The sequence below is a fragment of the Littorina saxatilis genome, linkage group LG1, assembly GCF_037325665.1.
Source record: "Littorina saxatilis isolate snail1 linkage group LG1, US_GU_Lsax_2.0, whole genome shotgun sequence".
Taxonomy (NCBI): Eukaryota; Metazoa; Mollusca; class Gastropoda; order Littorinimorpha; family Littorinidae; genus Littorina; species Littorina saxatilis.
This window is the reverse complement of record NC_090245.1, coordinates 18857932-18880431: the sequence shown is the minus strand read 5'-3', so window position 1 is coordinate 18880431 and position 22500 is coordinate 18857932. Positions and strand designations below refer to the sequence as shown.

The 22500-nt window shown below is 41.6% G+C and overlaps 1 protein-coding gene across 1 annotated transcript in view; it reads left to right on the top strand.

The window, feature by feature from the left end:
- LOC138967355 (uncharacterized) overlaps nt 1-4293 on the top strand; it is a 16940-nt gene extending 12647 nt beyond the window's left edge. The window contains exons 2-3 of the mRNA XM_070339920.1: nt 1356-2390; nt 4280-4293. Of these exons, the coding sequence (XP_070196021.1) occupies nt 1356-2390; nt 4280-4293 (1049 nt within the window). The remainder of the gene's footprint in view (nt 1-1355; nt 2391-4279) is intronic.
- Nucleotides 4294-22500: the final 18207 nt, after the last annotated feature.

Genomic DNA, 22500 nt, shown 5'->3' with positions numbered 1-22500 from the left:
CTAGGACGGGGGTTAAAAACCGCGGAACCTAGGAAGACGTAACTGCAAGGGTATTAGATGGTAACGCTTTGATGGAGTGACTGTAATTGTGTAACGTTATTATCCAGAAAAAAAACTAACTTGAAGGAGGTGAGAAACTGCATTGATGACTTTGTTGTTTTCACTGTTAGAACGAAAAGCGTAAGATGAAGAGGAATGTGTGTGTTCGTTTGTTTGTGTGTGTGTGTGTGTGTGTGTGTGTGTGTGTGTGTGTGTGTGTGTGTGTGTGTGTGTGTGTGTGTGTGTGTCAGTGTGTGAGTGTGTGTGTGCGCGTGCGTGCGTGCGTGTGTGCGTGCGTGTGTGTGTGTGTGTGTGTGTGTGTGTGTGTGTGTGTGTGTGTGTGTGTGTGTGTGTGTGTGAGCTTGTGTAAGTAAAATTTAGTTTATCAGACTGATGTGTCAGTCGTGATCAGGTATAGACACGCCTCTTTTTACATTTAGTCAAGTTTTGACTAAATGTTTTAACGTAGAGGGGGAATCGAGGCGAGGGTCGTGGTGTATGTGTGTGTGTGTGTGTGTGACCAAACTACTGGACCGATCTTTATGAAATTTTACATGAGAGTTCCTGGGAATGATATCCCCGGAAATTGTTTTCTTTTTTTCGATAAATACCTTTGATGACGTCATATCCGGCTTTTTGTAAAAGTTGAGGCGGCACTGTCACACCCTCATTTTTCAATCAAATTTTGGCCAAGCAATCATCGACGAAGGCTGGACTTCGGTATTGCATTTCAGTTTGGTGGCTTAAAAATTAATGAATGACTTAAAAATCTGAAAATTGTAAAAAAAATTAAAAAAAACCGATCCAAATTTACGTTCATCTTATTCTTCATCATTTTCTGATTCCAAAAACATATAAATATGTTATATTTGGATTAAAAACAAGCTCTGAAAATTAAAAATATAAAAATTATTATCAAAATTAAATTTTCGAAATCAATTTAAAAACACTTTCATCTTATTCCTTGTTGGTTCCTGATTCCAAAAACATACAGATATGATATGTTTGGATTAAAAACACGCTCAGAAAGTTAAAACGAAGAGAGGTACAGAAAAGCGTGCTATCCTTCTCTTCTTGTCAATTTCACTGCCTTTGCCACGAGCGGTGGACTGACGATGCTACGAGTATACGGTCTTGCTGAAAATTTGCATTGCGTTCAGTTTCATTCTGTGAGTTCGACAGCTTGACTAAATGTTGTATTTTTGCCTTACGCGACTTGTTCTTTATTTCAAAATTATTTACTAGTTTCGTTCTCTATTGAAATTCACCGCCCTAACTTTGTTCACACTCTCCCTCTCTTTGTCTGTCTGTTTCAGACGCGCCTGCGAACAGCAGCGCGGCCACCCAGCGGAGAAAATCCGTGATGGAGGTGACCGCCAGACAGACACCCACCCGCCGCTACTCCCTGACCCCGACACCCTACACCCCTTACACTCCCTCCACCTCCCCCTCCCGCTACCAGTCGGCTTTTAGACCCACCACCATCTCGGCTGTGGAACACGAAGGGACTTTCAGGTACTCCACCTCGCCTTCCTGCTCTTCTACCTCTTCTTCGCCGCCCAGACCTTCCTCTCCCGACGATAAGGTGTGCGATTCTAGCTTCAGGTCTTTGAATCTCAACTCTTACCGTGTACCAAACGCCGGTGCCGGCACGAGCACCTACACTAACCATTACCACCATCTTCAAAGTATTGCGGCCAACGCTAAAAGCAGCCGGCGGCGTCAAGCCGAGGACTTCGACGAAGAAAACGACAAAGACAACGATGATGGAGATGAGGAGGGGGAGGACGTAGAGGTCAACAGCGTCACCCCTCCAGGGTCGAGGATGCGGCCGAGAACCTACAGTCTGCCGGCCACACACGCGCGGGGTCTGAGGGGTCCTCTGCCGGACTCCTTCTGCTCCGCCTCCAGCAACCCGTGGCGAGACGTGTACACCTGCCCGGTCAGGTCCTTCTGTCGGACGACGAAGGGCGTGGTCAACCGCGGGGATTCCGTCAGGAAATGCAGCATGAGCAGCCTGCTCTCGTCGGCGTCCGGCAGCAACTTCGCGGACTTTGCTGAGGAGCGTCAGCGCGCCATGTCCATCGTCTCCCAGGACAGCATCACCGCGGCGTGCTCGCCGCAAGGTCAAGGCCAGGCTCAAGGTCAAAGTCAAGGTCAGAGCCAAGGTCAGGGTCAAGATCAGGCGCGGGGAGTGTGCGGGGGCGTCGGGGTGGACGGAGGGGCGGACGGGGCCCTGGCACCCGCGTATTACCGGGTGGCGGTGATGGGGACGGTGGAGGTGGGCAAGTCAGCCCTGTGCCGCCAGTTCCTGTCCTCTGAGTATCTGGGCACCTACGGGGACAGCTGTGGTGAGTACACTTTCCTTCTGTTTGTTTGGCTGTACAGTGGAACCTCCCTTTTAAGACCTCTAAAAATGTGAGAAAACTAGGTCTTATAAAGGAGGGGGTCTTAAAATGGGGTTTTTAAATCAATCAATCAATCAATGAGGCTTATATCGCGCATATTCCGTGGGTACAGTTCTAGGCGCTCTGCAGTGATGCCGTGTGAGATGAAATTTTATACGGCCAGTAGATTGCAGCCATGTCGGCGCATATTTACTTTTCACGGCCTTATTCCAAGTCACACGGGTATGGTAGACAATTATTAACTGTGCCTAAGCAATTTTGCCAGGAAAGACCCTTTTGTCAATCGTGGGATCTTTAACGTGCACACCCAATGTAGTGTACACGGGGGGTGGTTCGGACACCGAAGAGAGTCTGCACACAAAGTTGACTCTGTGAAATAACCTGGGATCGAACTCACGCTGACAGCGGCCAACTGAATACAAATCCAGCGCGCTACCAACTGAGCTATATCCCCGCCCCTGTATTAGGTGATGAGGGGTAAGGGTGGGATTGGGCGTAGGGTGAGAGAATGGTTTGTGTCGACCTATCTGCTTGCTGGTCTGCCTGTTTGTGTGTGTTTATGTTTTTTTTTAATTTTTTGCTGCTGCATCTGCAGTAATATTGTTCTTGGTTGTTGGTGTTCTTGTTGTTGGTGGTGTTGGGTAGGTATTGGTGTTGGTTTTTGAATTTTGAAAGGCTTGGGGTAGGGGGGGGGCGGGCTGTTGTTGTTGTGAGGTCATTTTTGAGAACCATTCGGTTAATTGAAATGTACATACATCGTTGTTGTTGTCGTCGTCGTCGTCGTCGTCGTTGTTGTTGTTATTGCATGTCCGTCACATAATCAGTAGTTAACCGACTGCGAGTCTGAATTCAAAGGACACTGATTAGTAGTCTCCCAAGAGTGGTCTCCCCTGCTGAGATATGACGACAGAGGTCTGCACTGTTAATTCGCAGCGTTGTGCACGTGAGTACCGACTAGCTTTATCTGCCATCTGTGCATCGTCCGCAAACCAATAACGTCAGTCGTGGGGAGCGCTAATCATAATTATATGTCTACCCTGTGCTCTCTCCTCCTCTCCCTCTGATTAGGTGAAGGGACAGAAATAGTAAGGCCGGCGTGCGAGGGGGGTGGTTGTACGGCTATGTCAGTCTTTATTGAAGGTTTCTGGGGGTCTTGTATGCCTGCATACTAGCGCAGGACTAGGTGCTTTAGGCTGTCTGTTGTGCAGTGTTTCTGCGTTCCAGGGTTTCTCAAATCTTCATGTTTTTTGTGTTTTTTTTAATCTCTAGCCTTGCTGTTATACATATATAGATATATATATATATGTATGTTTATTTTTTTATTTATTTTTTATTCATTTATGGATGGATTTATGTATTTTTTTAATAATGTATTTATTTATTCATTATTTATTTATTTAATTAGTTAGTTATTTACTCATGTTATTTCTTTCTTTTTTTATTTGGGATGAGTACAAGATGTCCATGATTTAGAAGGAATAGGAATAATAGCAACCGGGGATTACGTTTGTATGGCTTTATCTTTTCTGAAAGGGTGCTGTGGTCTTGCTTTTTCAAAAGCCAAGGTGTCAGGTGCGCAGTGTTTCTGTCTTCTGTGTCTGTAAAAGCATGATGTTCCCTTTCTGACTTGACTGAAATCATAAACCAAACAAAATGTGTAAGAAAAACAAAAAAATAAACAAATGGAATAAGTGATGGGTTTTTTGTTTGTTTTTTTAACGATGTATGACTGATTCTTGGGGGAGGGCTCCTTTGTGAAGTCTGTTGCGTTATTGTAGTTATCCCTGATGCCTGATTTATTGATGATTTCCATCTTTTGTGTATTACATCAGGGTTTGTTAGATGAAGGCTAGGTCTCGGTCAAATTTGAAACGACCGATCGTTTTGAAACCAAGCGAACCATTAAATAAGATGAAAGGGGCCAACTCATTAAAACACCGAATATTTCATTAACTTTTCATGATGAATCGGTCAACGTTATAATTTAAGATGTCATCTTACTCTACAGACAACCGGCACTGTTGGCCCAGTGGTAAGGCGTCCGCCCCGTGATCGGGAGGTCGTGGGTTCGAACCCCGGCCAGGTCATACCTAAGACTTTAAAATTGGCAATCTAGTGGCTGCTCCGCCTGGCGTCCGGCATTATGGGGTTAGTGCTAGGACTGGTTGGTCCGGTGTCAGAATAATGTGACTGGGTGAGACATGAAGCCTGTGCTGCGACTTCTGTCTTGTGTGTGGCGCACGTTAAATGTCAAAGCAGCACCGCCCTGTTATGGCCCTTCGTGGTCGGCTGGGCGGTAAGCAAACAAACAAACAAACTCTACAGACTGTGGTATCGCGTACGTCCGTATGCGTGTGGGTGGGTGTGTGCATGTCATTGTCTGTATCCATTTCTCTTTCTTTCTCTCCAAGTTCATGTCTCTGTCTGCACAATTTCAGCCGTGCAATGACGCCTCTGCTGTGTGTGGGAGACTTTCGTGAAAATGTCTACAGACGGAGCACAGCCGGTGGGAATGTGTTCAATTGCTTGACAGATTGCGTGACAAGACAACGTTGTTAGAAAGGAAATGTCTGCAGAGTACACACACCCATCGCGATATCGCTATTCAGCGTCCCACGTTGCTTTTACAGTGCCTTCCTGTCGGTTTATATTTGGGTAACTCCGCTTCCGGTGGACTTGTCTGGATTTTCTTCCCGTTCTTGTCCTTGTTTTCAGACCAAAGGTTAGGATGATGGTGGACTGTCTGATTCAGAGAATATGAACATTCTGGACGTTTTTGTGCACACAATGTTTGTTCGAGATATGAATAAATTGGCCAATGTGGATACATGCGGAAACACATTTGTTAAGGGACAAAAATTTTTTTTTTAAAAAGCAAACACAGGAACGAACAAACAAAGCTATTGTCGACCAACCGGCCTAATGCTGTCTGGTGAAAGTACATTAAAACTTCTTCGATGTTGTTATATTTTGTTTTTCCTTTAAAGATCAGATGTATGTATTACATGTTTCTTTTTGACAACATTTTGAAGTTAGGTTCACATTATTATGTCATTAATTTGAAGCCAGTATTACATGTTTCATAGAGTTAACACAGTACAGGGAGCAAACAAAGGCGAAGGTAGCAAAACCAAGAACACTGATGCAGACAATAAATTTGCGTGTGAAAATGAGGAATATCATAAGTTCGTACGTCAAAAAACGTATAAAAACAAAAATAATTATCAATGTTACGACAAATTATTCATCACTCAACGTTTTAGCTTCTGAACATGGACTAAGTGAAGTTTGTAACTGTAATAAACTATGTCCCAGCTGGTTGGATTTAATGCAAGCCTGTGTACAGAACCGGCTGTTGGTTATAAGCACATCAGACATTTACACGGCACTTTAAAACCCCAGCTTTTCATTGCTGTTTCCACATCTCAACTCAGTTTTATGTGTACATGCATGTACACATGAAACTATGTATTTTATGCTTTTACGTTTCTTCTACATTTTTATATCTCAACGCATTCTGGGTTGGTCATATGCGGAGCCACGTCTCAGCTCAGTTTTATCATTGATTGTATAACTTGAAACATCTCGCCTGTTGTTATTGTCCACGCATTCTGTTTTGGTCATGTGCTTTTCACAACTGAGATTTGCACGCGGGAGCCTTAGCTTGTCACTGATATATCCGTATCTCAGCTCAGTTTTATAGATACATTGAAACATCTGGCCTGTAATTATTGTTTACGCATTCTGTGTTGGTCATATGATTTTCACAACTGAAATGAATGTACGCCTTTAGGAACCCAGGTTGTCATTGATTTATCCACTCCTCATCTCTGTTTTATATGTACATTAAAACATTTGGCCATCTAATCATTGTATGTACACCTTTAGGAACCAAGGTTTTCATTGATGTTTCCATTTCTTATCTCTGTTGTATAGGCACCTCGAATCCTCTAGCTTTGCATGACATGTCTCCACGGTCACAACGGAGATTTATACGCACCTGGGAACCTTAGCTTGTCAGTGATATATTAGCTTAATTACATGTACTCGAAAACCTCTAGTTTTTGATGATAATGTCGAAGAATTCGTTGTTGATTATATGATGATAACAGCTGTGATTTATACACATTTAGAAACCTTGGCTTCTCACACATCCCAGATTGTATATACTTTGAATCTTTTAGCTTTTCAGGACATTTCTATAATTATAAGCATTCTTTGTCTTTTTTTGTGATTGTCACAACTGAGATTTATACGCACTTTTGAATCCTAGCTTTAAATTGATGTATGTGCATCTTAGATTTCCACGCATTCTTTGTTCGTTATATGCTTGACACATCTGAAATGTGCACGCACTTTGGTACCTTAGCCTTTCATTTATGTATTCGACACATCTCGTTCGTTTTCAAGCACATGCAGCTTTAAACATAATTATGTCCCTCGAAACCCTTATCATTCTGTTTGATATGTCCAGGTGTTCTCTGAAAGTGTTGCATGCTTTCTTCCTAGCGTAAATCTTGTTTCGGTCGATATACTGAGGACAGATTGTGTGCTGTTTTGAGCTCACATATACTGTATCACCCCACGTGTATTTAACATTGAACCAAGCGAACCTTGGAAATAATGTTAGGGCGCTTGTAACGACTCCAGCTGTTCCTTTTCAAATAGCGCTATTATTTCGAGAAAAAGACAAGAAAAAATGGCAGATGGCCCAAAGAGTTTCAAACGACCATGCGGTGAAAAGCTATGACTTTTGTTTAAAGTGATTTGTTTTGGTTTCAGACCTGTCAAGGTTTCATAATACTTCTGTCTTAGGCACATTTACCATCCCAACCCCCGTTGTCACTTTTTTTTTTAACAATCAATAACTTTTCTTTTGAAATGGGTTTACACATGTGCACAAGCAGCTCCTGGGTACGTTGTTGTATGTGCTTCTGATTTATGTCTATATGTGCGTCTGTTTGTCACTCTCTGTCTGTGTTTGTCTGTCTGCCTGTCTGTCTGTCTGTCTTTTAGTCTCTCTCTCTCTCTCTCTCTCTCTCTCTCTCTCTCTCTCTCTCTCTCTCTCTCTCTCTCTCTCTCGCTCTTTTCTCTCTCTCTCTCTCGCTCTTTCCTCTCTCTCTCTCTCTACGGACACAAAATAGACGCCTTGACAATATTCAACAATCTCTTCAGCACACCCTTAGAGACATCTCACAATGGTTCTCTGAAAACAACATGGTCCTAAACCCTCTGAAATCTAAATCAATGGTAATTACAACGCGCCAGAAGCATCAGTTGTCCCCCCTCTCACTAGATCTCACCATCAACGGAAACTCAATAGAAAAGGTTAGCGAACACAAACTGCTAGGCGTGATTATCGATGATAAGCTTAGGTGGCATTCCCACATTGAACATCTGTGTAAACGCGTTTCAAGAAATGTATTCCTACTTTCAAAACTTCAGTCAGTCATAACTTTAGACGCCCGAAAAATGTTCTACAACGCCCACATCAAACCTCACATTGATTATGCCTCTGTCATCTGGGATGGCTGTAGTGATGCATTATTCAAAACTATAAATTCTCGTCATCGAAGGTCAGCTAAACTCATTCTGCCTGACCCATCACTAACTACTGACGCAAAACTGACAGCCCTCAATATACCTCAACTTAAACAACAGCTTTTATTTAATAAATCAGTTTTCATGCACAAGATCCTACGTGACCAAGCACCCGAATATCTAACTCACTTGTTTCAATCAACTCCTTCTCGGTATTCCACCTTCAAGCATAATCTGGCCTGCCCGAAGCCACGCATTGACATATTTAAAACTAGTCTTTCATACTCGGGAGCCTATGTCTGGAACTCCCTACCTACATGCTTAAAATCGATCAGTAACCTTAAAACATTCAAAACACATCTGCAAAAATACATTCAAACATCACTTTAATGTGATGTGCCTGGTTGCTCAAACGTATGTATGCCTTCTATCCTTCTGAAATGTGCATATGTGTGTCTTGCGTCAACTTGGTGTGTGTTCTGATAATGTATGGTTGTATTGCCCGTATTGTGATATCTGTATATCACATGTCTGTAAAGAATGATCTTATTCTTATATTACTATTATTGCGTGTGTCTGCGTTTCATCATAAAAAGTTTGTTCCTATGTATTCCCATTTCGATTATAACCATTTTGCTTAGATCAGGACTAGCTGTAAGAAAGGTCCTACGGACCTAATGCTATCTTTCCTGTAATAAAGTTCAAAGTTCAAAGTTCTCTCTCTCTGTGTCTCTCTCTGTCTCTCTCTCTCTCTTTCTCTCTCTCTCTCTCTCTCTCTCTCTCTCTCTCTCTCTCTCTCTCTCTCTCTCTCTCTCTCTCTTAGTCTCTCCCCCGGAGTGTGTGTGTGTGTGTGTCTGTCTGTCTGTCTGTGTGTCTGCTGTGTGTGTGTGTGTCTGTCTGTCTGTCTGTTTGTGTGTCAGTCTGTGTGTCTGTGTGTCAGTCTGTCCGTTTGTTTGTCTGTCTGTCTATCAGTCTATATGTCTGTGTGTCAGTCTGTGTGTCTGACTGTGTGTCAGTCTGTGTGTCTGTCTGTCTGTCTGTCTGTCTGTCCGTGTCTATGTGTGTTCGTCTGTGTGTCTGTGTCTATGCGTGACTTTCTGCTCGTCTTCGTTTGAGTGTCTGTTACTGTGTTTATGTCTATGCCTTTGTGCCTGTGTGATGTTTGTCTTTATCTATTTACCTAACTTCAGTACAAACTCCTTCTTTGCCGGAACGATTTGTTAATTGGCTGATTCATCTCTTCTCATTTTCTCTTCTTTTTGAAAACAAACGGCCGGAGGCTACAACTTGAAGTTTCACACCACACACTTCAACATACTTCTATTGACAGTTCGCGTAATTGAAAGCATAGGCGTTGAACGAGAAGCCCTCTTTGGAAGCCAGCCACGATTTGTGCATAAACATAGCTGGAAGGGGCAAAAATCAAGTCATCAAATAATCCACAGCCTCGTCTGCATTCCAGCGATCGGCTTTGCTTTTGTTTACATACCCACCTGCCGTTCTTGGGAGCTACCTTGTAGGCATACCAATTAGCGACTGTTTTTTGCTCTGATTATGAGATAGCTTGAGATTTTGGCCAATGCTGACAGCCCTGTGTGTTTGAGTAGGAGGAGGGGGGAGGGGTCAGATTTGCAAGGCTTTGCAACTCCGACCGCCGCTTGTCAGGTGCACCAGACCATTTTATGATATGTCTACGGATTTTCTTGTCGGTTATGTGCATATCCTAATTGAGGTATACCTGCACTTATGAACCTAATACTTCCGTTGATGTGTCCACATCTCATCCTCGTCAACGCTAATTTGTTCAGTGGGATGTTCATTAAGTCTATGGACATCATTGCACTGAAACTTATAAAAGACAAAGACAAGCTCACGAAACCTCATCAATCTTTTTTATAACCTAGAATGTCTTTTGTTCCAGATAAACTCTTGTAACATGCCAAAACCGAGGTCAGTCAATCCGTGAGAATATAGAAAGTGACCTCCCGAAGCAGGCATATGTCTGTCTTGGTGTCGGAAAGGCAACGGCATGCACAAATAACCAGCATTCCACGACAGATCCGTCTTTGGGGTTACAACATATTCTCAAGTCCACATGCATGCTAGCTTTCCTACAAAGATGTAGTCAATCAGTGATAATATAGAAATCAAGTTGATCTTCCAAGGCAGGTGTCTGTCTGTCAAGTTAGTGAAAAGTAACGACATGCACAAATAACCAGCATTCCATAAAACAGCAGTTCTAGCGGCCTTCAGGTCAAAATAAAAACCAAGACACAAACACACACGTCGGCCCCCATACACACGAGCGAAGACTCCAGACCATGACCAACAACGGCAAAGTTTAAATAATCTACCTCCTACGGTGCTGGGAATATTCTATTTTCATATTTACTCGAACAGACTGACTGACCATGCATGCTGACGTCTGACATTCTCGCAAGAGGATGGGTGCTGAGCCGTGCTGAAAATATCGCTCTTTTTGCATGTAGTATCAATTGGTGTCATACACCAATCTAACTCCTACGGTGCTGGAAAAAATTCTATTTGTTCTTATTTACTCAGACCGACTGACCATCCGAAATTCGTTCCAAGAGAACTGGTGCTGAGCCGTGTTGAAAATATCGCTGTTGAGCATGTCTCAGAATTAAGTCTGATACTCCATGCAACCTTCCCCCTATGCTGCTCGGAAAATCTTATTTTCTTATTTACTCCGACAAAGTTAACTGACTTTGCCGACGTCCAACATTCCTTCAAAGAGGATGGGTTCTGCCCGTTTAAAAAATATCGCTGTTTAAGCATGTCTCAGAAGTCTTATACACCATGCAACCTACGATGCTCGACAAATCTTATTTTCCTATTTACTCAAACTGACTGACCATTCGGACGTCCGACATTCCTTCAAAGAAAACGGACAATGAGCCGTGCTGAAAATGTTGCTGTTTAGCATGCCTTATGGGGCCCGATTCAACATGCAACCTTCCCCTTATGCTGCTCGGAAAATCTTATTATTTTTCTTATTTACCCAAACAGACTGACCATGCTGACGTCTGACATTCTTGCAAAGAGGATGGGTGCTGCCCGTGTTTCTCATTGTCGTTCGCTGTTAGATCGTCAGTCCGGACTGCAGGGCAAAACGTGCTGTCCTCTCCAAGTCCTCTCTGGGGCCGTATAGCTTCTTTTGTAGCGCTGTCTCCTCTAGCCAGATGGTGTCCCTCAGAGCACTGTGGTATGGACAAGCCTGCAGGATGTGCTCTGCTGTCTGATTCTTGCCACACGAACATAAAGGGGAGGGAACTAGCTTCAGCTTTGTGGCCATATGATGGTTTAGTCTGTTATGTCCAGTGCGGAGTGCTGCCCGTGTTAAAAATGTTGTTGTTTTTGTATGTGGTATTGGTGTCATTAACCATGCAACATACTCCATATGATGCTCGGAACATCTCATTTTCTTGTTTACCAGACTGACCATTCGGACGTCCGATATTCTTGCTATAGAATGGCTCCTGAGCTGCGCTGAATTTGTTTTCTATTTTAGCATGTCGTAGGGGTCGTATACACCATACAAGTTTTATGTATGTGACTGGCTGTATTGCACAGCGCAGAGTTTATTACATTCCAAGGCATAAAACTCGCTTATGAATGGTGTTTACATAGAACTGTAGAACAGTGAAATATGAAAGAATTTGACGTGGATGAGCCAGTTGTGCGTGAGCCTTAATTTGTTGTTGTTGTTAATTGATGTTGTTGTTGTTGTTGTTGTTGTTGTTGTTGTTGTTGTTGTTGTTGTTGTTGTTGTTGTTGTTGTTGTTGTTGTTGTTGTTGTTGTTTCAATGCCTGGTTTTATTTGTTTTGAATAACAATGACACGAACGGAACACAAGAACAAAAACATAATTTTTCCAGAAAAAAAAACGAGGCGCGTAGAGAAAGTTACTTTTGCTCTGAAATAAAGAAGTTCATTGACCTAATTCACGAAAAGGTAAATGATCCGCTTGCCAGAAAACGATTCATCAAATACAAAATAATTAAATAAGCAAGCCCTGAAATAACCGGTTTTGAAAATAGACACTTAAAACGACGTACCAGGTTACTTCAGGCGGACTATACAGGATGCGATCTTTTACAACTAAACACAATAGGTACTGTACGTGCAGCAAAACAGGATCATGTAATAAGCGCTCAAGCGGGCGAGACTAGCTGACCTTGTTTTAATTATATATAGCCATGGGCAGACTAATATTTAGGTTAATTTGATAAACGGTGAGGTATTACAATAACCAGAGTGCAACTGTCCGCGAAGGTGCCCTTGCTTTTGCTACGTTGCTGCGTTGTCTATTTTTCAGTTTTTCAATTTCTGCGGCAATGTTGATATTGTCGACGTCATTGACAGGAAGCTGCGTAACATTCTTAGTTCCGCACTCTTTATTTAAACAGTCTCCCTCTTTCTGTTTTTGGTACTCCCCGCGGGTTAGGGGGAAGAATTTACCCGATGCTCCCCAGCATGTCGTAAGAGGCGACTAACGGATTCTGTTTCTCCTTTTACCCTTGTTAAGTGTTTCTTGTATAGAATATAGTCAATGTTTGTAAAGATTTTAGTCAAGCAGTATGTAAGAAATGTTAAGTCCTTTGTACTGGAAACTTGCATTCTCACAGTAAGGTAATATATTGTACTACGTTGCAAGCCCCTGGAGCAATTTTTTTATTGGTGCTTTTGTGAACAAGAAACAATTAACAAGTGGCTCTATCCCATCTCCCCCCCTTTCCCCGTCGCGATATAACCTTCGTGGTTGAAAACGACGTTAAACACCAAATAAAGAAAGAAAGTTTCTGTTTTTGGTGCAATACTCCTGATTTGTGTACGTCAACGAAAACCGGATTTACTTTGGTTTGGGTTTTTATTTTACGTTTACCTTTGTCTGCTTGCATATTCTCTCCAATATTTTTGTTTCCTTTATTTACACTTAGTCAATATTTCACTGAATGATTTGTCAAGGGTGGAGAGGATCTTTATCTTTGTAGGTTTGTGTGTGTTGATAAGTGACTGGTGTATGTGTGTTCGTGTGTGTGTGTGTGTGTGTGTGTGTGTGTGTGTGTGTGTGTAGGGGTGTCGGTGTAGTTGGATGTGTGGGTGTGTTTTATCATGATTAAGTTCTGACCCTCCTGGATCTCTGTTCAGCTTTGCATCCGAATTGTCCAAGAAATAACTGTACCAGTGGTAGCGATAGCTTCACGAACTATAATCTAAACCATCGGTTCTGGAGCACTCTGTAGCCAAGATCCTGTTAACTTTCCAGACTGGGAATCCTCGCTGAGACGACTTCATTAAGGGCAGAATGTACCGGCGCAGAGTCAGCGGCACAGACGACGCATTGCATATCATTGATGCTGCGATAGGGATTATGACGAGTACTTGTCCTGTTTTATTTTCACGCAACGTGTAGCGGGCTGGGATAATCTGCAGTGCGTCGTCTGTGCCGCTGACCCTGCGCAGGTATATTCTGCCCCTTAGCTTGGTGGGCAGACTGGTGTCATTGTTCACTCCACGCATCCCTGCCGTGAAAATGACGCAGACACTTCGTGGCATTGAAAGGGTTAATTACGCATATTTTGGGAGTAAGTGTGCTGTTCGATTTCTCAAGAAGAAAGGAGAGAGTTGAGAGAGAGGGGACTGGGGGGTAGGGAGGGAAAAGTGAAAGAGGCAGACAGGCTTACTGGGGCTGATGGGGTCTATGTCGACCAAAAGAGTGGGATTCCCTGTAGGTGGAGTTCCTGTAGGGGGATTCCCTGTATACAGGGAATACCACAAGGTGTAGTTCCTGTAACGTTTCGCTGATATCGCTGAAAGTCACGTGATGCTTAGCGACATCGGTAGAATTTGATGTTCTTCGATCTTTTTTTATATTTCTTAGTAATTCGAGTATGGTTTGCAAGTTTTATTGAAAAATCCCACCCTGTGGTATTCCTTGTATTCCCCATCTGCCTTACTGTGAGACTGGGAGTACTAGACATACTGCTCCGTATTCATAGCGATATGGGCCACTGGAGAGAGAGAGAGAGAGAGAGAGAGAGAGAGAGAGAGAGAGAGAGAGAGAGAGAGAGAGAGACACACACACACAGAGAGACAGAGAGAGAGAGAGAGAGAGAGAGAGAGAGAGAGAGAGAGAGAGAGAGAGAGAGAGAGAGAGAGAGAGAGAGAGAGAGAGAGTATGCATCATCATCATCATCATCATCATCATCATCATCTTCATCATCATCACCATCATTGTCGTAGTCATCATCTCCATCATCACTGACCATTTTAAGGCCAAGCCCGTCCGACCAAGCCGTTCTCAACCCAGCAGGTAAAGCAAACCCAATTAAGAACATCCCACATTGCTCCTATAACCTGCTCGCCAACAAGTAGTTCGATCTACATCCTAATTGCTCAAGAAACTTGTCCTAGTGTTTGTGGCAACTGAACAGAAATAGCTACAAGTCATCAGTGATCGTGGTACACTCCAGGCCAGAGTCCTATTTACGTTCATTAGTACGGTTCTCGGGAACTTGCTTAGTTTTGGAGGGCAAATTAATGTAATGTCCGTGTTACGCCTTGAAGACTTCTTGTGTGTATTTTTGTTGTTGACGTTTGACGTTTTGAAAAGCTCACGACGGAATTGGAAGGTTTTCTCAGTTTTCTTTTGTTTTTGCTGTTGTTGTCGGTGATGTTGTTGGTGATGGTGGTAGTGTTAGAAGTCTTGTGTTCTCATTATTCTGTCTGCGATTCTGTCTGTCTCTTCTTCTGGTCATGCCATGTGTGTTGTGAAGTTGCAGCAAGAAAGACAAGGAAAGAGAGACATGCATGCAGACACACTCACAACCAGGCTAAGGGTTAATACAATGTAAGCGGAATACGTAGAAGAGAAACCATGCAATCACTTGTACACAACAACCGGTATTCCTAAGGCGGAATGACTGCGCCATGGCTTGATTTTGATGAGGAAAACTGTCTGATGGAATCAAAACAGATCGGGCTGACCGATTGACGATTTCTTTTCTAGATTTCTCACATGACAACCGGTACAATACCGGAAAATTTCGTATAACGTCATCCCTGTCTCTTGCCAAAGAAAAATAGGGAGAATGCTTCTTTAAAGCACAGCGCCGTCAGACAATTTTGTGTCTATTGCATTAATGTTTGCCAGAAAGGGATGGCCATCTTGTGTTATGAGATCGAAAGTGCTCAAGGGAAGTCACGCAGTGTTCGGCTTTCCTCCCCTGGCGTTGGTCTCACTATGGGGTAGAACCACAGGAGCTTGCATCAAAGTACCTGACATCGACCAGTAGATCGATGCACACAGTCTCGTAAAAAACTTCTTCTGATAGTAGAAGGCGTCGCACAGATGGGTAAACTCGTCCGACCGATTTGCAGTATTTCGCTGAATCCCTGTTCAGACACGCATGACAAATGTTCGAGGCTTTAACAAATTTGAATAAAAAGTCTAATTTTGATATCTGACCTGCAAACGAAATCCTGCCAGACTTGGTAAATTCAGGAAGTTTGTCGAATACGGGGCGTTGCTTTGATCGAGTTTGACCGAGCGAGGCACTTTGATATATAAACTCCTGTGGTGAAACTAATCCTCTTCGATGCGATTACGTGAGTGAATGGACTCACGCCTGTGTAATGCAGAATCCTTAGGTTAACACTATTAATAAAGACCACAGGGCACAAGAAATAGGAAACATTTCTGAATGATGTTGTCGAGTGCGGACGAATAAGGTCAACGAGAACATTCGATGATGATAATAAAAGAGAAAAGCTATTTAACGAAAGTGTTTCAATGAGCAATATACCCCCAGAATCGTATACAGTATACTGCTTTTAATATAACCTAAAAAAGTTATGATACTGGAAAATATGAGTTTTCGAACATATATGTACGTTTTAACGCATGGACTTCTCTTAACGTTTATTTATTTATTCAGTCGTTCAACGTACTGATTGTGTTTGTTTCTTTATCAACCAAGTCGTTGACTTAGTTCCAATAACGACGCTGTTGACATCCAAGAGGGCATCACTCCCTTGACCTTTCGAGATAAAAATATTTCCCCAGCATCCTGTCACCGACAAAATCTTACAAATGTGATTCTCCTTTCTATTGCAAGCGACGTTTCCGCTATAAAACGGTCTCCGGCTGATTCTCTAAATATAATAATTGATAGCATTTGTATTCTCTCCGGCCAGCACCCGTGTTGCCAGGTCCATCTGCCATCCGCATCTCTTCTTTCCCCTCAAACGGAGGAGAAAATTATAGCGTTAATCAATACAAGAAGCTGGATTGGGAACGCTCTGCTGGACACGGACGTGGAACTTTTCTACCATGTGAACTGAATGGGTTGTAGCACGGGATGATTGTTTTGCTTAATCAGAATAGCTAGCGTTTCTTGCATTAGCCAAATGTTTATGGCCGTGTGGGTGTCCTTTTGTACAGAGAGGGGGAGAGAGTTTGATAAATGGCTTCTTTAATCCCTAGCGGTTCTTTTCCGGTCAAGGCAGATCCAGAAAAAAGACAAGAATGAGGGAGATGTCCTACAGCTTCAAGAAAATGGATGGGTTTCTAATTATCGGTGGGTATCTGTCTGTTAGATCGTGTGTGTGTGTGTGTGTGTGTGTGTGTGTGTGTGTGTGTGTGTGTGTGTGTGTGTGTGTGTGTGTGTGTGTGTGTGTGTGTGTGTGTGTGTGTGTGTGTGTGTGTGTGTGTGTGTGTGTGTGTGTGTGCTTTCGTTTGTACGTTCGTGCGTGCGTGCGTCTGTCCCTCAGGCTGTCTTTTGTCTGTTGGCCTGTCTGTCATTTTGTGTTTTGCTGAGTATGAAAAGAACATTTTAAGAAATAAATAAGATATAATTTAGAAATAAATATAACATTAAGCCAGTCTGGAATTCAGGAACAATGATTTTTTTCCTCCGGTTATTATTTTTATTTTTAAATCGACGCACGTGTTCCACCAACAATGTTACATCAACAGCATCTGCGACAAACACAAACCGAATCTCTCCCTAGGGAGGTGTTATTGTTAAGTTTGGTTGACGCTGTGCGTCATGAAATACACATCCCCGAGTGTCAATTTGCACAGCTGTCATTGGATACAGAGGTGCGAGGCACAAAGAGAGAGAGAGAGGGAGAGAGAGAGAGAGAGAGAGAGAGAGAGAGAGAGAGAGAGAGAGAGAGAGAGAGAGAGAGAGAGAGAGAGAGAGAGAGAGAGAGAGAGAGAGAGAGAATTGAATGGAATTGAACTTTATTTAACAAGGATTTAAGGCTACGCCTTTTCTTACAATCTGTCCTTGGGACGCATAGACACACAAATTAAATTATATAATTAAAAAGTTGAAAATTAAAAAGTTAAAAAGTTAACCAACTAAAGGAGGTCGGAAAACTTCAGCACGTGATAATAAAGATGACGATGATGATGACGATGATGATGATGATGATGATGATGATGATGATGATGATGATGATGATGATGATGATGATGATGATGATGATGATGATGATGATGATGATGATGATGATGAAGATGAGGCATGAAGAGCATACATATGTGGTTATTCATAAAATCAAATGCATACTATGCAGGTAATTATAAATACAAGCTGGTAGCAATCGAACATGTAGCAATAGTACAACACAAATATGTTCAGAATATACAATGCACAGCATATCTTTGACGTAATACTAAGTGTGGTAAATCAAAATCATTAAACTACTCAGACATTAAGTGGTTTATAACACATTTTTAAAGCTTTTTAATGACTTTAAGTGCTTAAAGGATGATGGAAGTGAATTCCAAACTGAAGTACCCGAAAAAGCAGGTCAATTCGTGGAATCGGTGGGATCAAGTTGACTGACCCATATATGTGGGTAGCTTTATTAAATAACGATGTAATGTAAATCGGCACTTTACCGCAATACAATTTATGCATGAAAATGTCTTTGTTTAACTTGAGATGCTTTTCCAGTGGAAGAAAGTTAAGCATTTTTAATTTCATATCTGTTGAGGCATTATCCTTTACGATGAGTTTGGCCGAGCGACGATAGAGAGAGTCTAACTTTTTCAAGTGGACATCACTGCTGCCATCCCAGAGCGTCGAAACATAATTAATGTGAGGCATTACATGAGCATGGTGGAACATTTCCAGAGTCCTTCTGTCCGTAAATTGCTTTAACTTGGATAGGAGGAAAACGTTCTTGGCTACTTTTTTGCAAATATGCTGTAATTGTGCCTGCCACTTGAATTCACAATCAATAATTACCCCTAAAACGCGATGCTGTTGAACTTGTTCAATAGATTGCGTACCAATAGTAAGATTTAGTTTCATGTTTGAGTGGAGAAATCTGGTGTTTTGTCTGGTTGCAATTACCATACTTTTAGTTTTTATTGGATGGACAAGCATAGCATTAGCACTACACCAGTTATTTACATCGTTTAAAGCTGTTTGAAGGGAGGACTCTATTACTGGAACAGACTTTCCACTTGCATGAAGAGAAGAATCGTCAGCAAAAAGATCACTTCTTACATTACTATCAGAAATGTGCAGTGGCAGATCATTGATATACAGACAGAACAAGATCGGCCAAAGCACTGAACATTGAACAAGATCGGCCCAAGCACTGAACCTTGAGGCACCCCGCATTTCACAGTCTCCTCAGTAGATATTTTACAGTTTAGGGCAGTATATTTGAGATCTGTCATGTAAATAGGAAGCAGAGAGAGAGAGAGAGAGAGAGAGAGAGAGAGAGAGAGAGAGAGAGAGAGAGAGAGAGAGAGAGAGAGAGAGAGAGAGATATGTACGCGAGGGGTGGCAGAGAGAGAGAGAGAGAGAGAGAGAGAGGGGGGAGAGAGAGAGAGAGAGAGATGGACGCGAGGGGTGGCAGAGAGAGAGAGAGAGAGAGAGAGAGAGAGAGAGAGAGAGAGAGACTGAGAGAGAAAGAGAGAGAGAGAGAGAGAGAGAGATGGACGCGAGGGGTGGCAGAGAGAGAGAGAGAGAGAGAGAGAGAGAGAGAGAGAGAGAGAGAGAGAGATGGACGCGAGGCCGCAGAGAGAGAGAGAGAGAGAGAAAGATAGAGAGAGAGAGAGAGAGAGATGGACGAGAGAGAGAGAGATGGACAAGAAGGGCGGCAGAGAGAGAGAGAGAGACGCAGACGCAGACGCAGATAATTTATTCAATAAGCCATAGCCCCTTATGAAGGATCGGAGTGTGAACAAATGATTAACGTTGCAAATAATTTAACTCATCAGGTGCAAAAAAGGTACAACATAACAATCGCACAACACTAAGGATTAAAACATACATTACACGTTATTTAACTAAGAGGTTAAAACATCTCTTAATTTAAAGGCTTTATACAAATACAAGGATACATTTCTAACAACAGTTTCTTGAGGGGAAGCCAGGAGCAAGCTGAGTCTAAAAGTGCTTGGGTTTTTATAATATTTAAATGGGATAAATTTTTCTCTTAATCTGTTTAAGTATGGACAACACAAAACAAAATGGACTTCATCATCTTGCTTTACTTTACAAAGGGGACACATTAACTGATCGGCATCATGCTGTTTATATCGGTTAGCATGCACAACAATTTCTGAAGTACCGAATCGAAACCTAGTCATAATAAACTTTAGATGTCTATCCACATTCAACAAAAGGTAGGGTTTAATGTCATGTACAGTACAAAATGTCCGATAAACAGCAAATCTATCACTATTTTGAATATGATAATCCCACTCTTGCCATCTGCAATCGACCAACCTTTCCCTAAAAACACGCAAAAACTCTTTTTCATTAACAACGCCCTGGTTCAACCACACAAAACCAAAACCGTACTCATACAATTTACAACGGACACTTGAGGCCCAGTTCTTTTTACCACTCTCATCCATTTTATACAACATATCATATGATTTACGAGGAAGTCTGTGCGCCTCCATCTTTAACAATTTCATCCAGTAGCTAACGCATCTTAAAATAGAATTCAAATATATCGGATATCTGTTTGTCTCACCATATACCAGGTCATTAGGTGTTCGCATACGAACTCCTAAGAACTTCTTCAATGCAAATAAATGGACTTTTTCACACTGCAGAGCAGCTTTATCCAATCCCCATATCTCAGCACCATACTGTACTATTGGTTGTACTTGGGAATCAAACAACTTCAAAAAGACATGCAAACTATTATTATTAAGCACAGATAATCTTTGTATAATACACATCAGAGCATTTTTGGCCCGGCTTGAGAGATCACTACAGGCAGCAGTGAAACTGAGTCGAGTTGAAAACAATATTCCTAAATACTTATACACGTTTACAACAGGTAAAATATCAACCCCATATGTCCATCTTTCCCTTGCACTCAAATATCCACCTTTCCTAAACACAATAATGTTACTTTTACTCATGTTTACCTTTAAATGAAGAGAGGACACTGCCCTGCGTAAATTATTTAACTGAGTCTGTAGACCCACAACCGTCTCTGATAACAACAATAAATCATCAGCAAGCAAAAGAATAAACAATTCCAAATAATCATCAGTAAATGTGGCACCATGTCTTCCATTCTCAATTATCTCAAGTGCTAACTCATTGATAAAGAGAGAAAATAAAACTGGGCTACATACATCGCCCTGTTTAACACCAAATGTACAATTAATATAATCCGTAAACTTTGCTCCACATCTCACTTTTATTTTTACATTATCATACATACTCTTCACACACCTAAAGAGTTTCCCTTTTATACCATTTTTTAACAGAATTGGCCAGAGCAAAGCTCTGTTGATGGAATCAAACGCCTTCTCAAAATCTATAAAGGCAACATACAGTTTACGATTCAAAGAAAATTGTTTCTGTACAAAGGCCAACAGTGTAAACATATGATCAATAGTGGAATAATTCTTTTTAAAACCAGCTTGATATTCACCCGTACTGTTATTACATTCAATCCATTCTTGCAACCTGTTATTAATCACAGTACTATAGACCTTGCTACTAACATTACACAGTGAAATTCCACGATAATTATTTGGATCATTCACATCGCCTTTCTTAAACAAAGGGATAACAATGGACTCTGTCCAACTTTCTGGAAATACACCCTTGGAAAACAAAAAATTAAACAGGTGTACCAAAAAGTCAATCCCTGGAGAAAAAACATTTTTCAAAAGTTCTCCTATTATTCCATCAGGCCCAGCAGACTTTTGAGGTTTTAACTTTCTCATTGCAATCAACACTTCTTCTTTTGAAATAGGACGATTCAAAATACCTTCATCGTCTTCATATTCAATTTCTTCAGCCTCAATTACATCTTTTTCCAATAATACTTTGAAATGCTGAAACCAGGTATCAACTGGTATGTTGTTCTATATTTGTTTTCGTTTTGAGGATAATTTATGCATTATATTCCAAAATTCTTGTTGATCATTAACAGATTAAATAAGTTTTTGTAATGTCAAATCATTATACAATCTTTTCTTTCTTTCTAACATGTTTTTATATTCCCGTCTGGCTAAACAATAAACATTGCGAGCGTGAATGTCTTCAGGCTGATTACATCTGCTTAACAACCTCCACACATTTTTTCGGGTTATTCTACACTCTTGATCGAACCAATCATCCGATTGATTATTTGACTTCAAATAAATTCTTTTCTTCATGCAGTCAGCACTTTCCTTAACACAAGTGTTAAATAATTCCAAAGCTCCATTCATATCAGATTCGATCATATTTTGGGCAGACTCTAACCTTGCACACATATCATCTGCACACATCAAATTCACATACGTTTCTGCCTTCTTGATATCCCAAACATACTTCTCAATAAAGCAATCTGCATTCTCACGCATATCATGATAAACATTATCACATGGGAACGTAACATGAAATTCAACTGGCATATGATCTGACTCAATCCGGCCAGCCACCAATAGTTCGCTCGAAGACAGAGTAATTGCAAATAAATCATAAGACAGCAAAAAATAATCATTAACACTACTCCCCCTCTCTGACATGTAGGTAAAACAGCCCTGCAAATCCCCATTACACACACCATTAAGAATACACAGTCCAAGTGCAGTGCACATATTTAACAAATATTTACCATAACTATTCAATGTCTGATCTTGTGATTTTCGATTCCCGCAAACTGACTGACTTTTGTGCAGTAAGTCAAAAACATCATGATCTTGTAATACAGGCTGGGACATATTGGCTGTTCTGCTATTCAGGTCACCCGACAACACGACATAAACATCACCTTCTGTCAACAAACACTCAGTCAAACATTCTTCTAGTAGAGAAACACCATTATCCAGATCAAAAAACGAGTAATACGGCGAGCCCTCTGGTGGAACATAAGCACACACATACAAAACATCCTTAGAAATTCCAAAGAGGCTTTTATCAAGGACAAAAACAATGAAGTTTGAACATTCAACATCAAGTTTACGCACAAAGGGAGCAAACTCATTTCTTATTAGGCA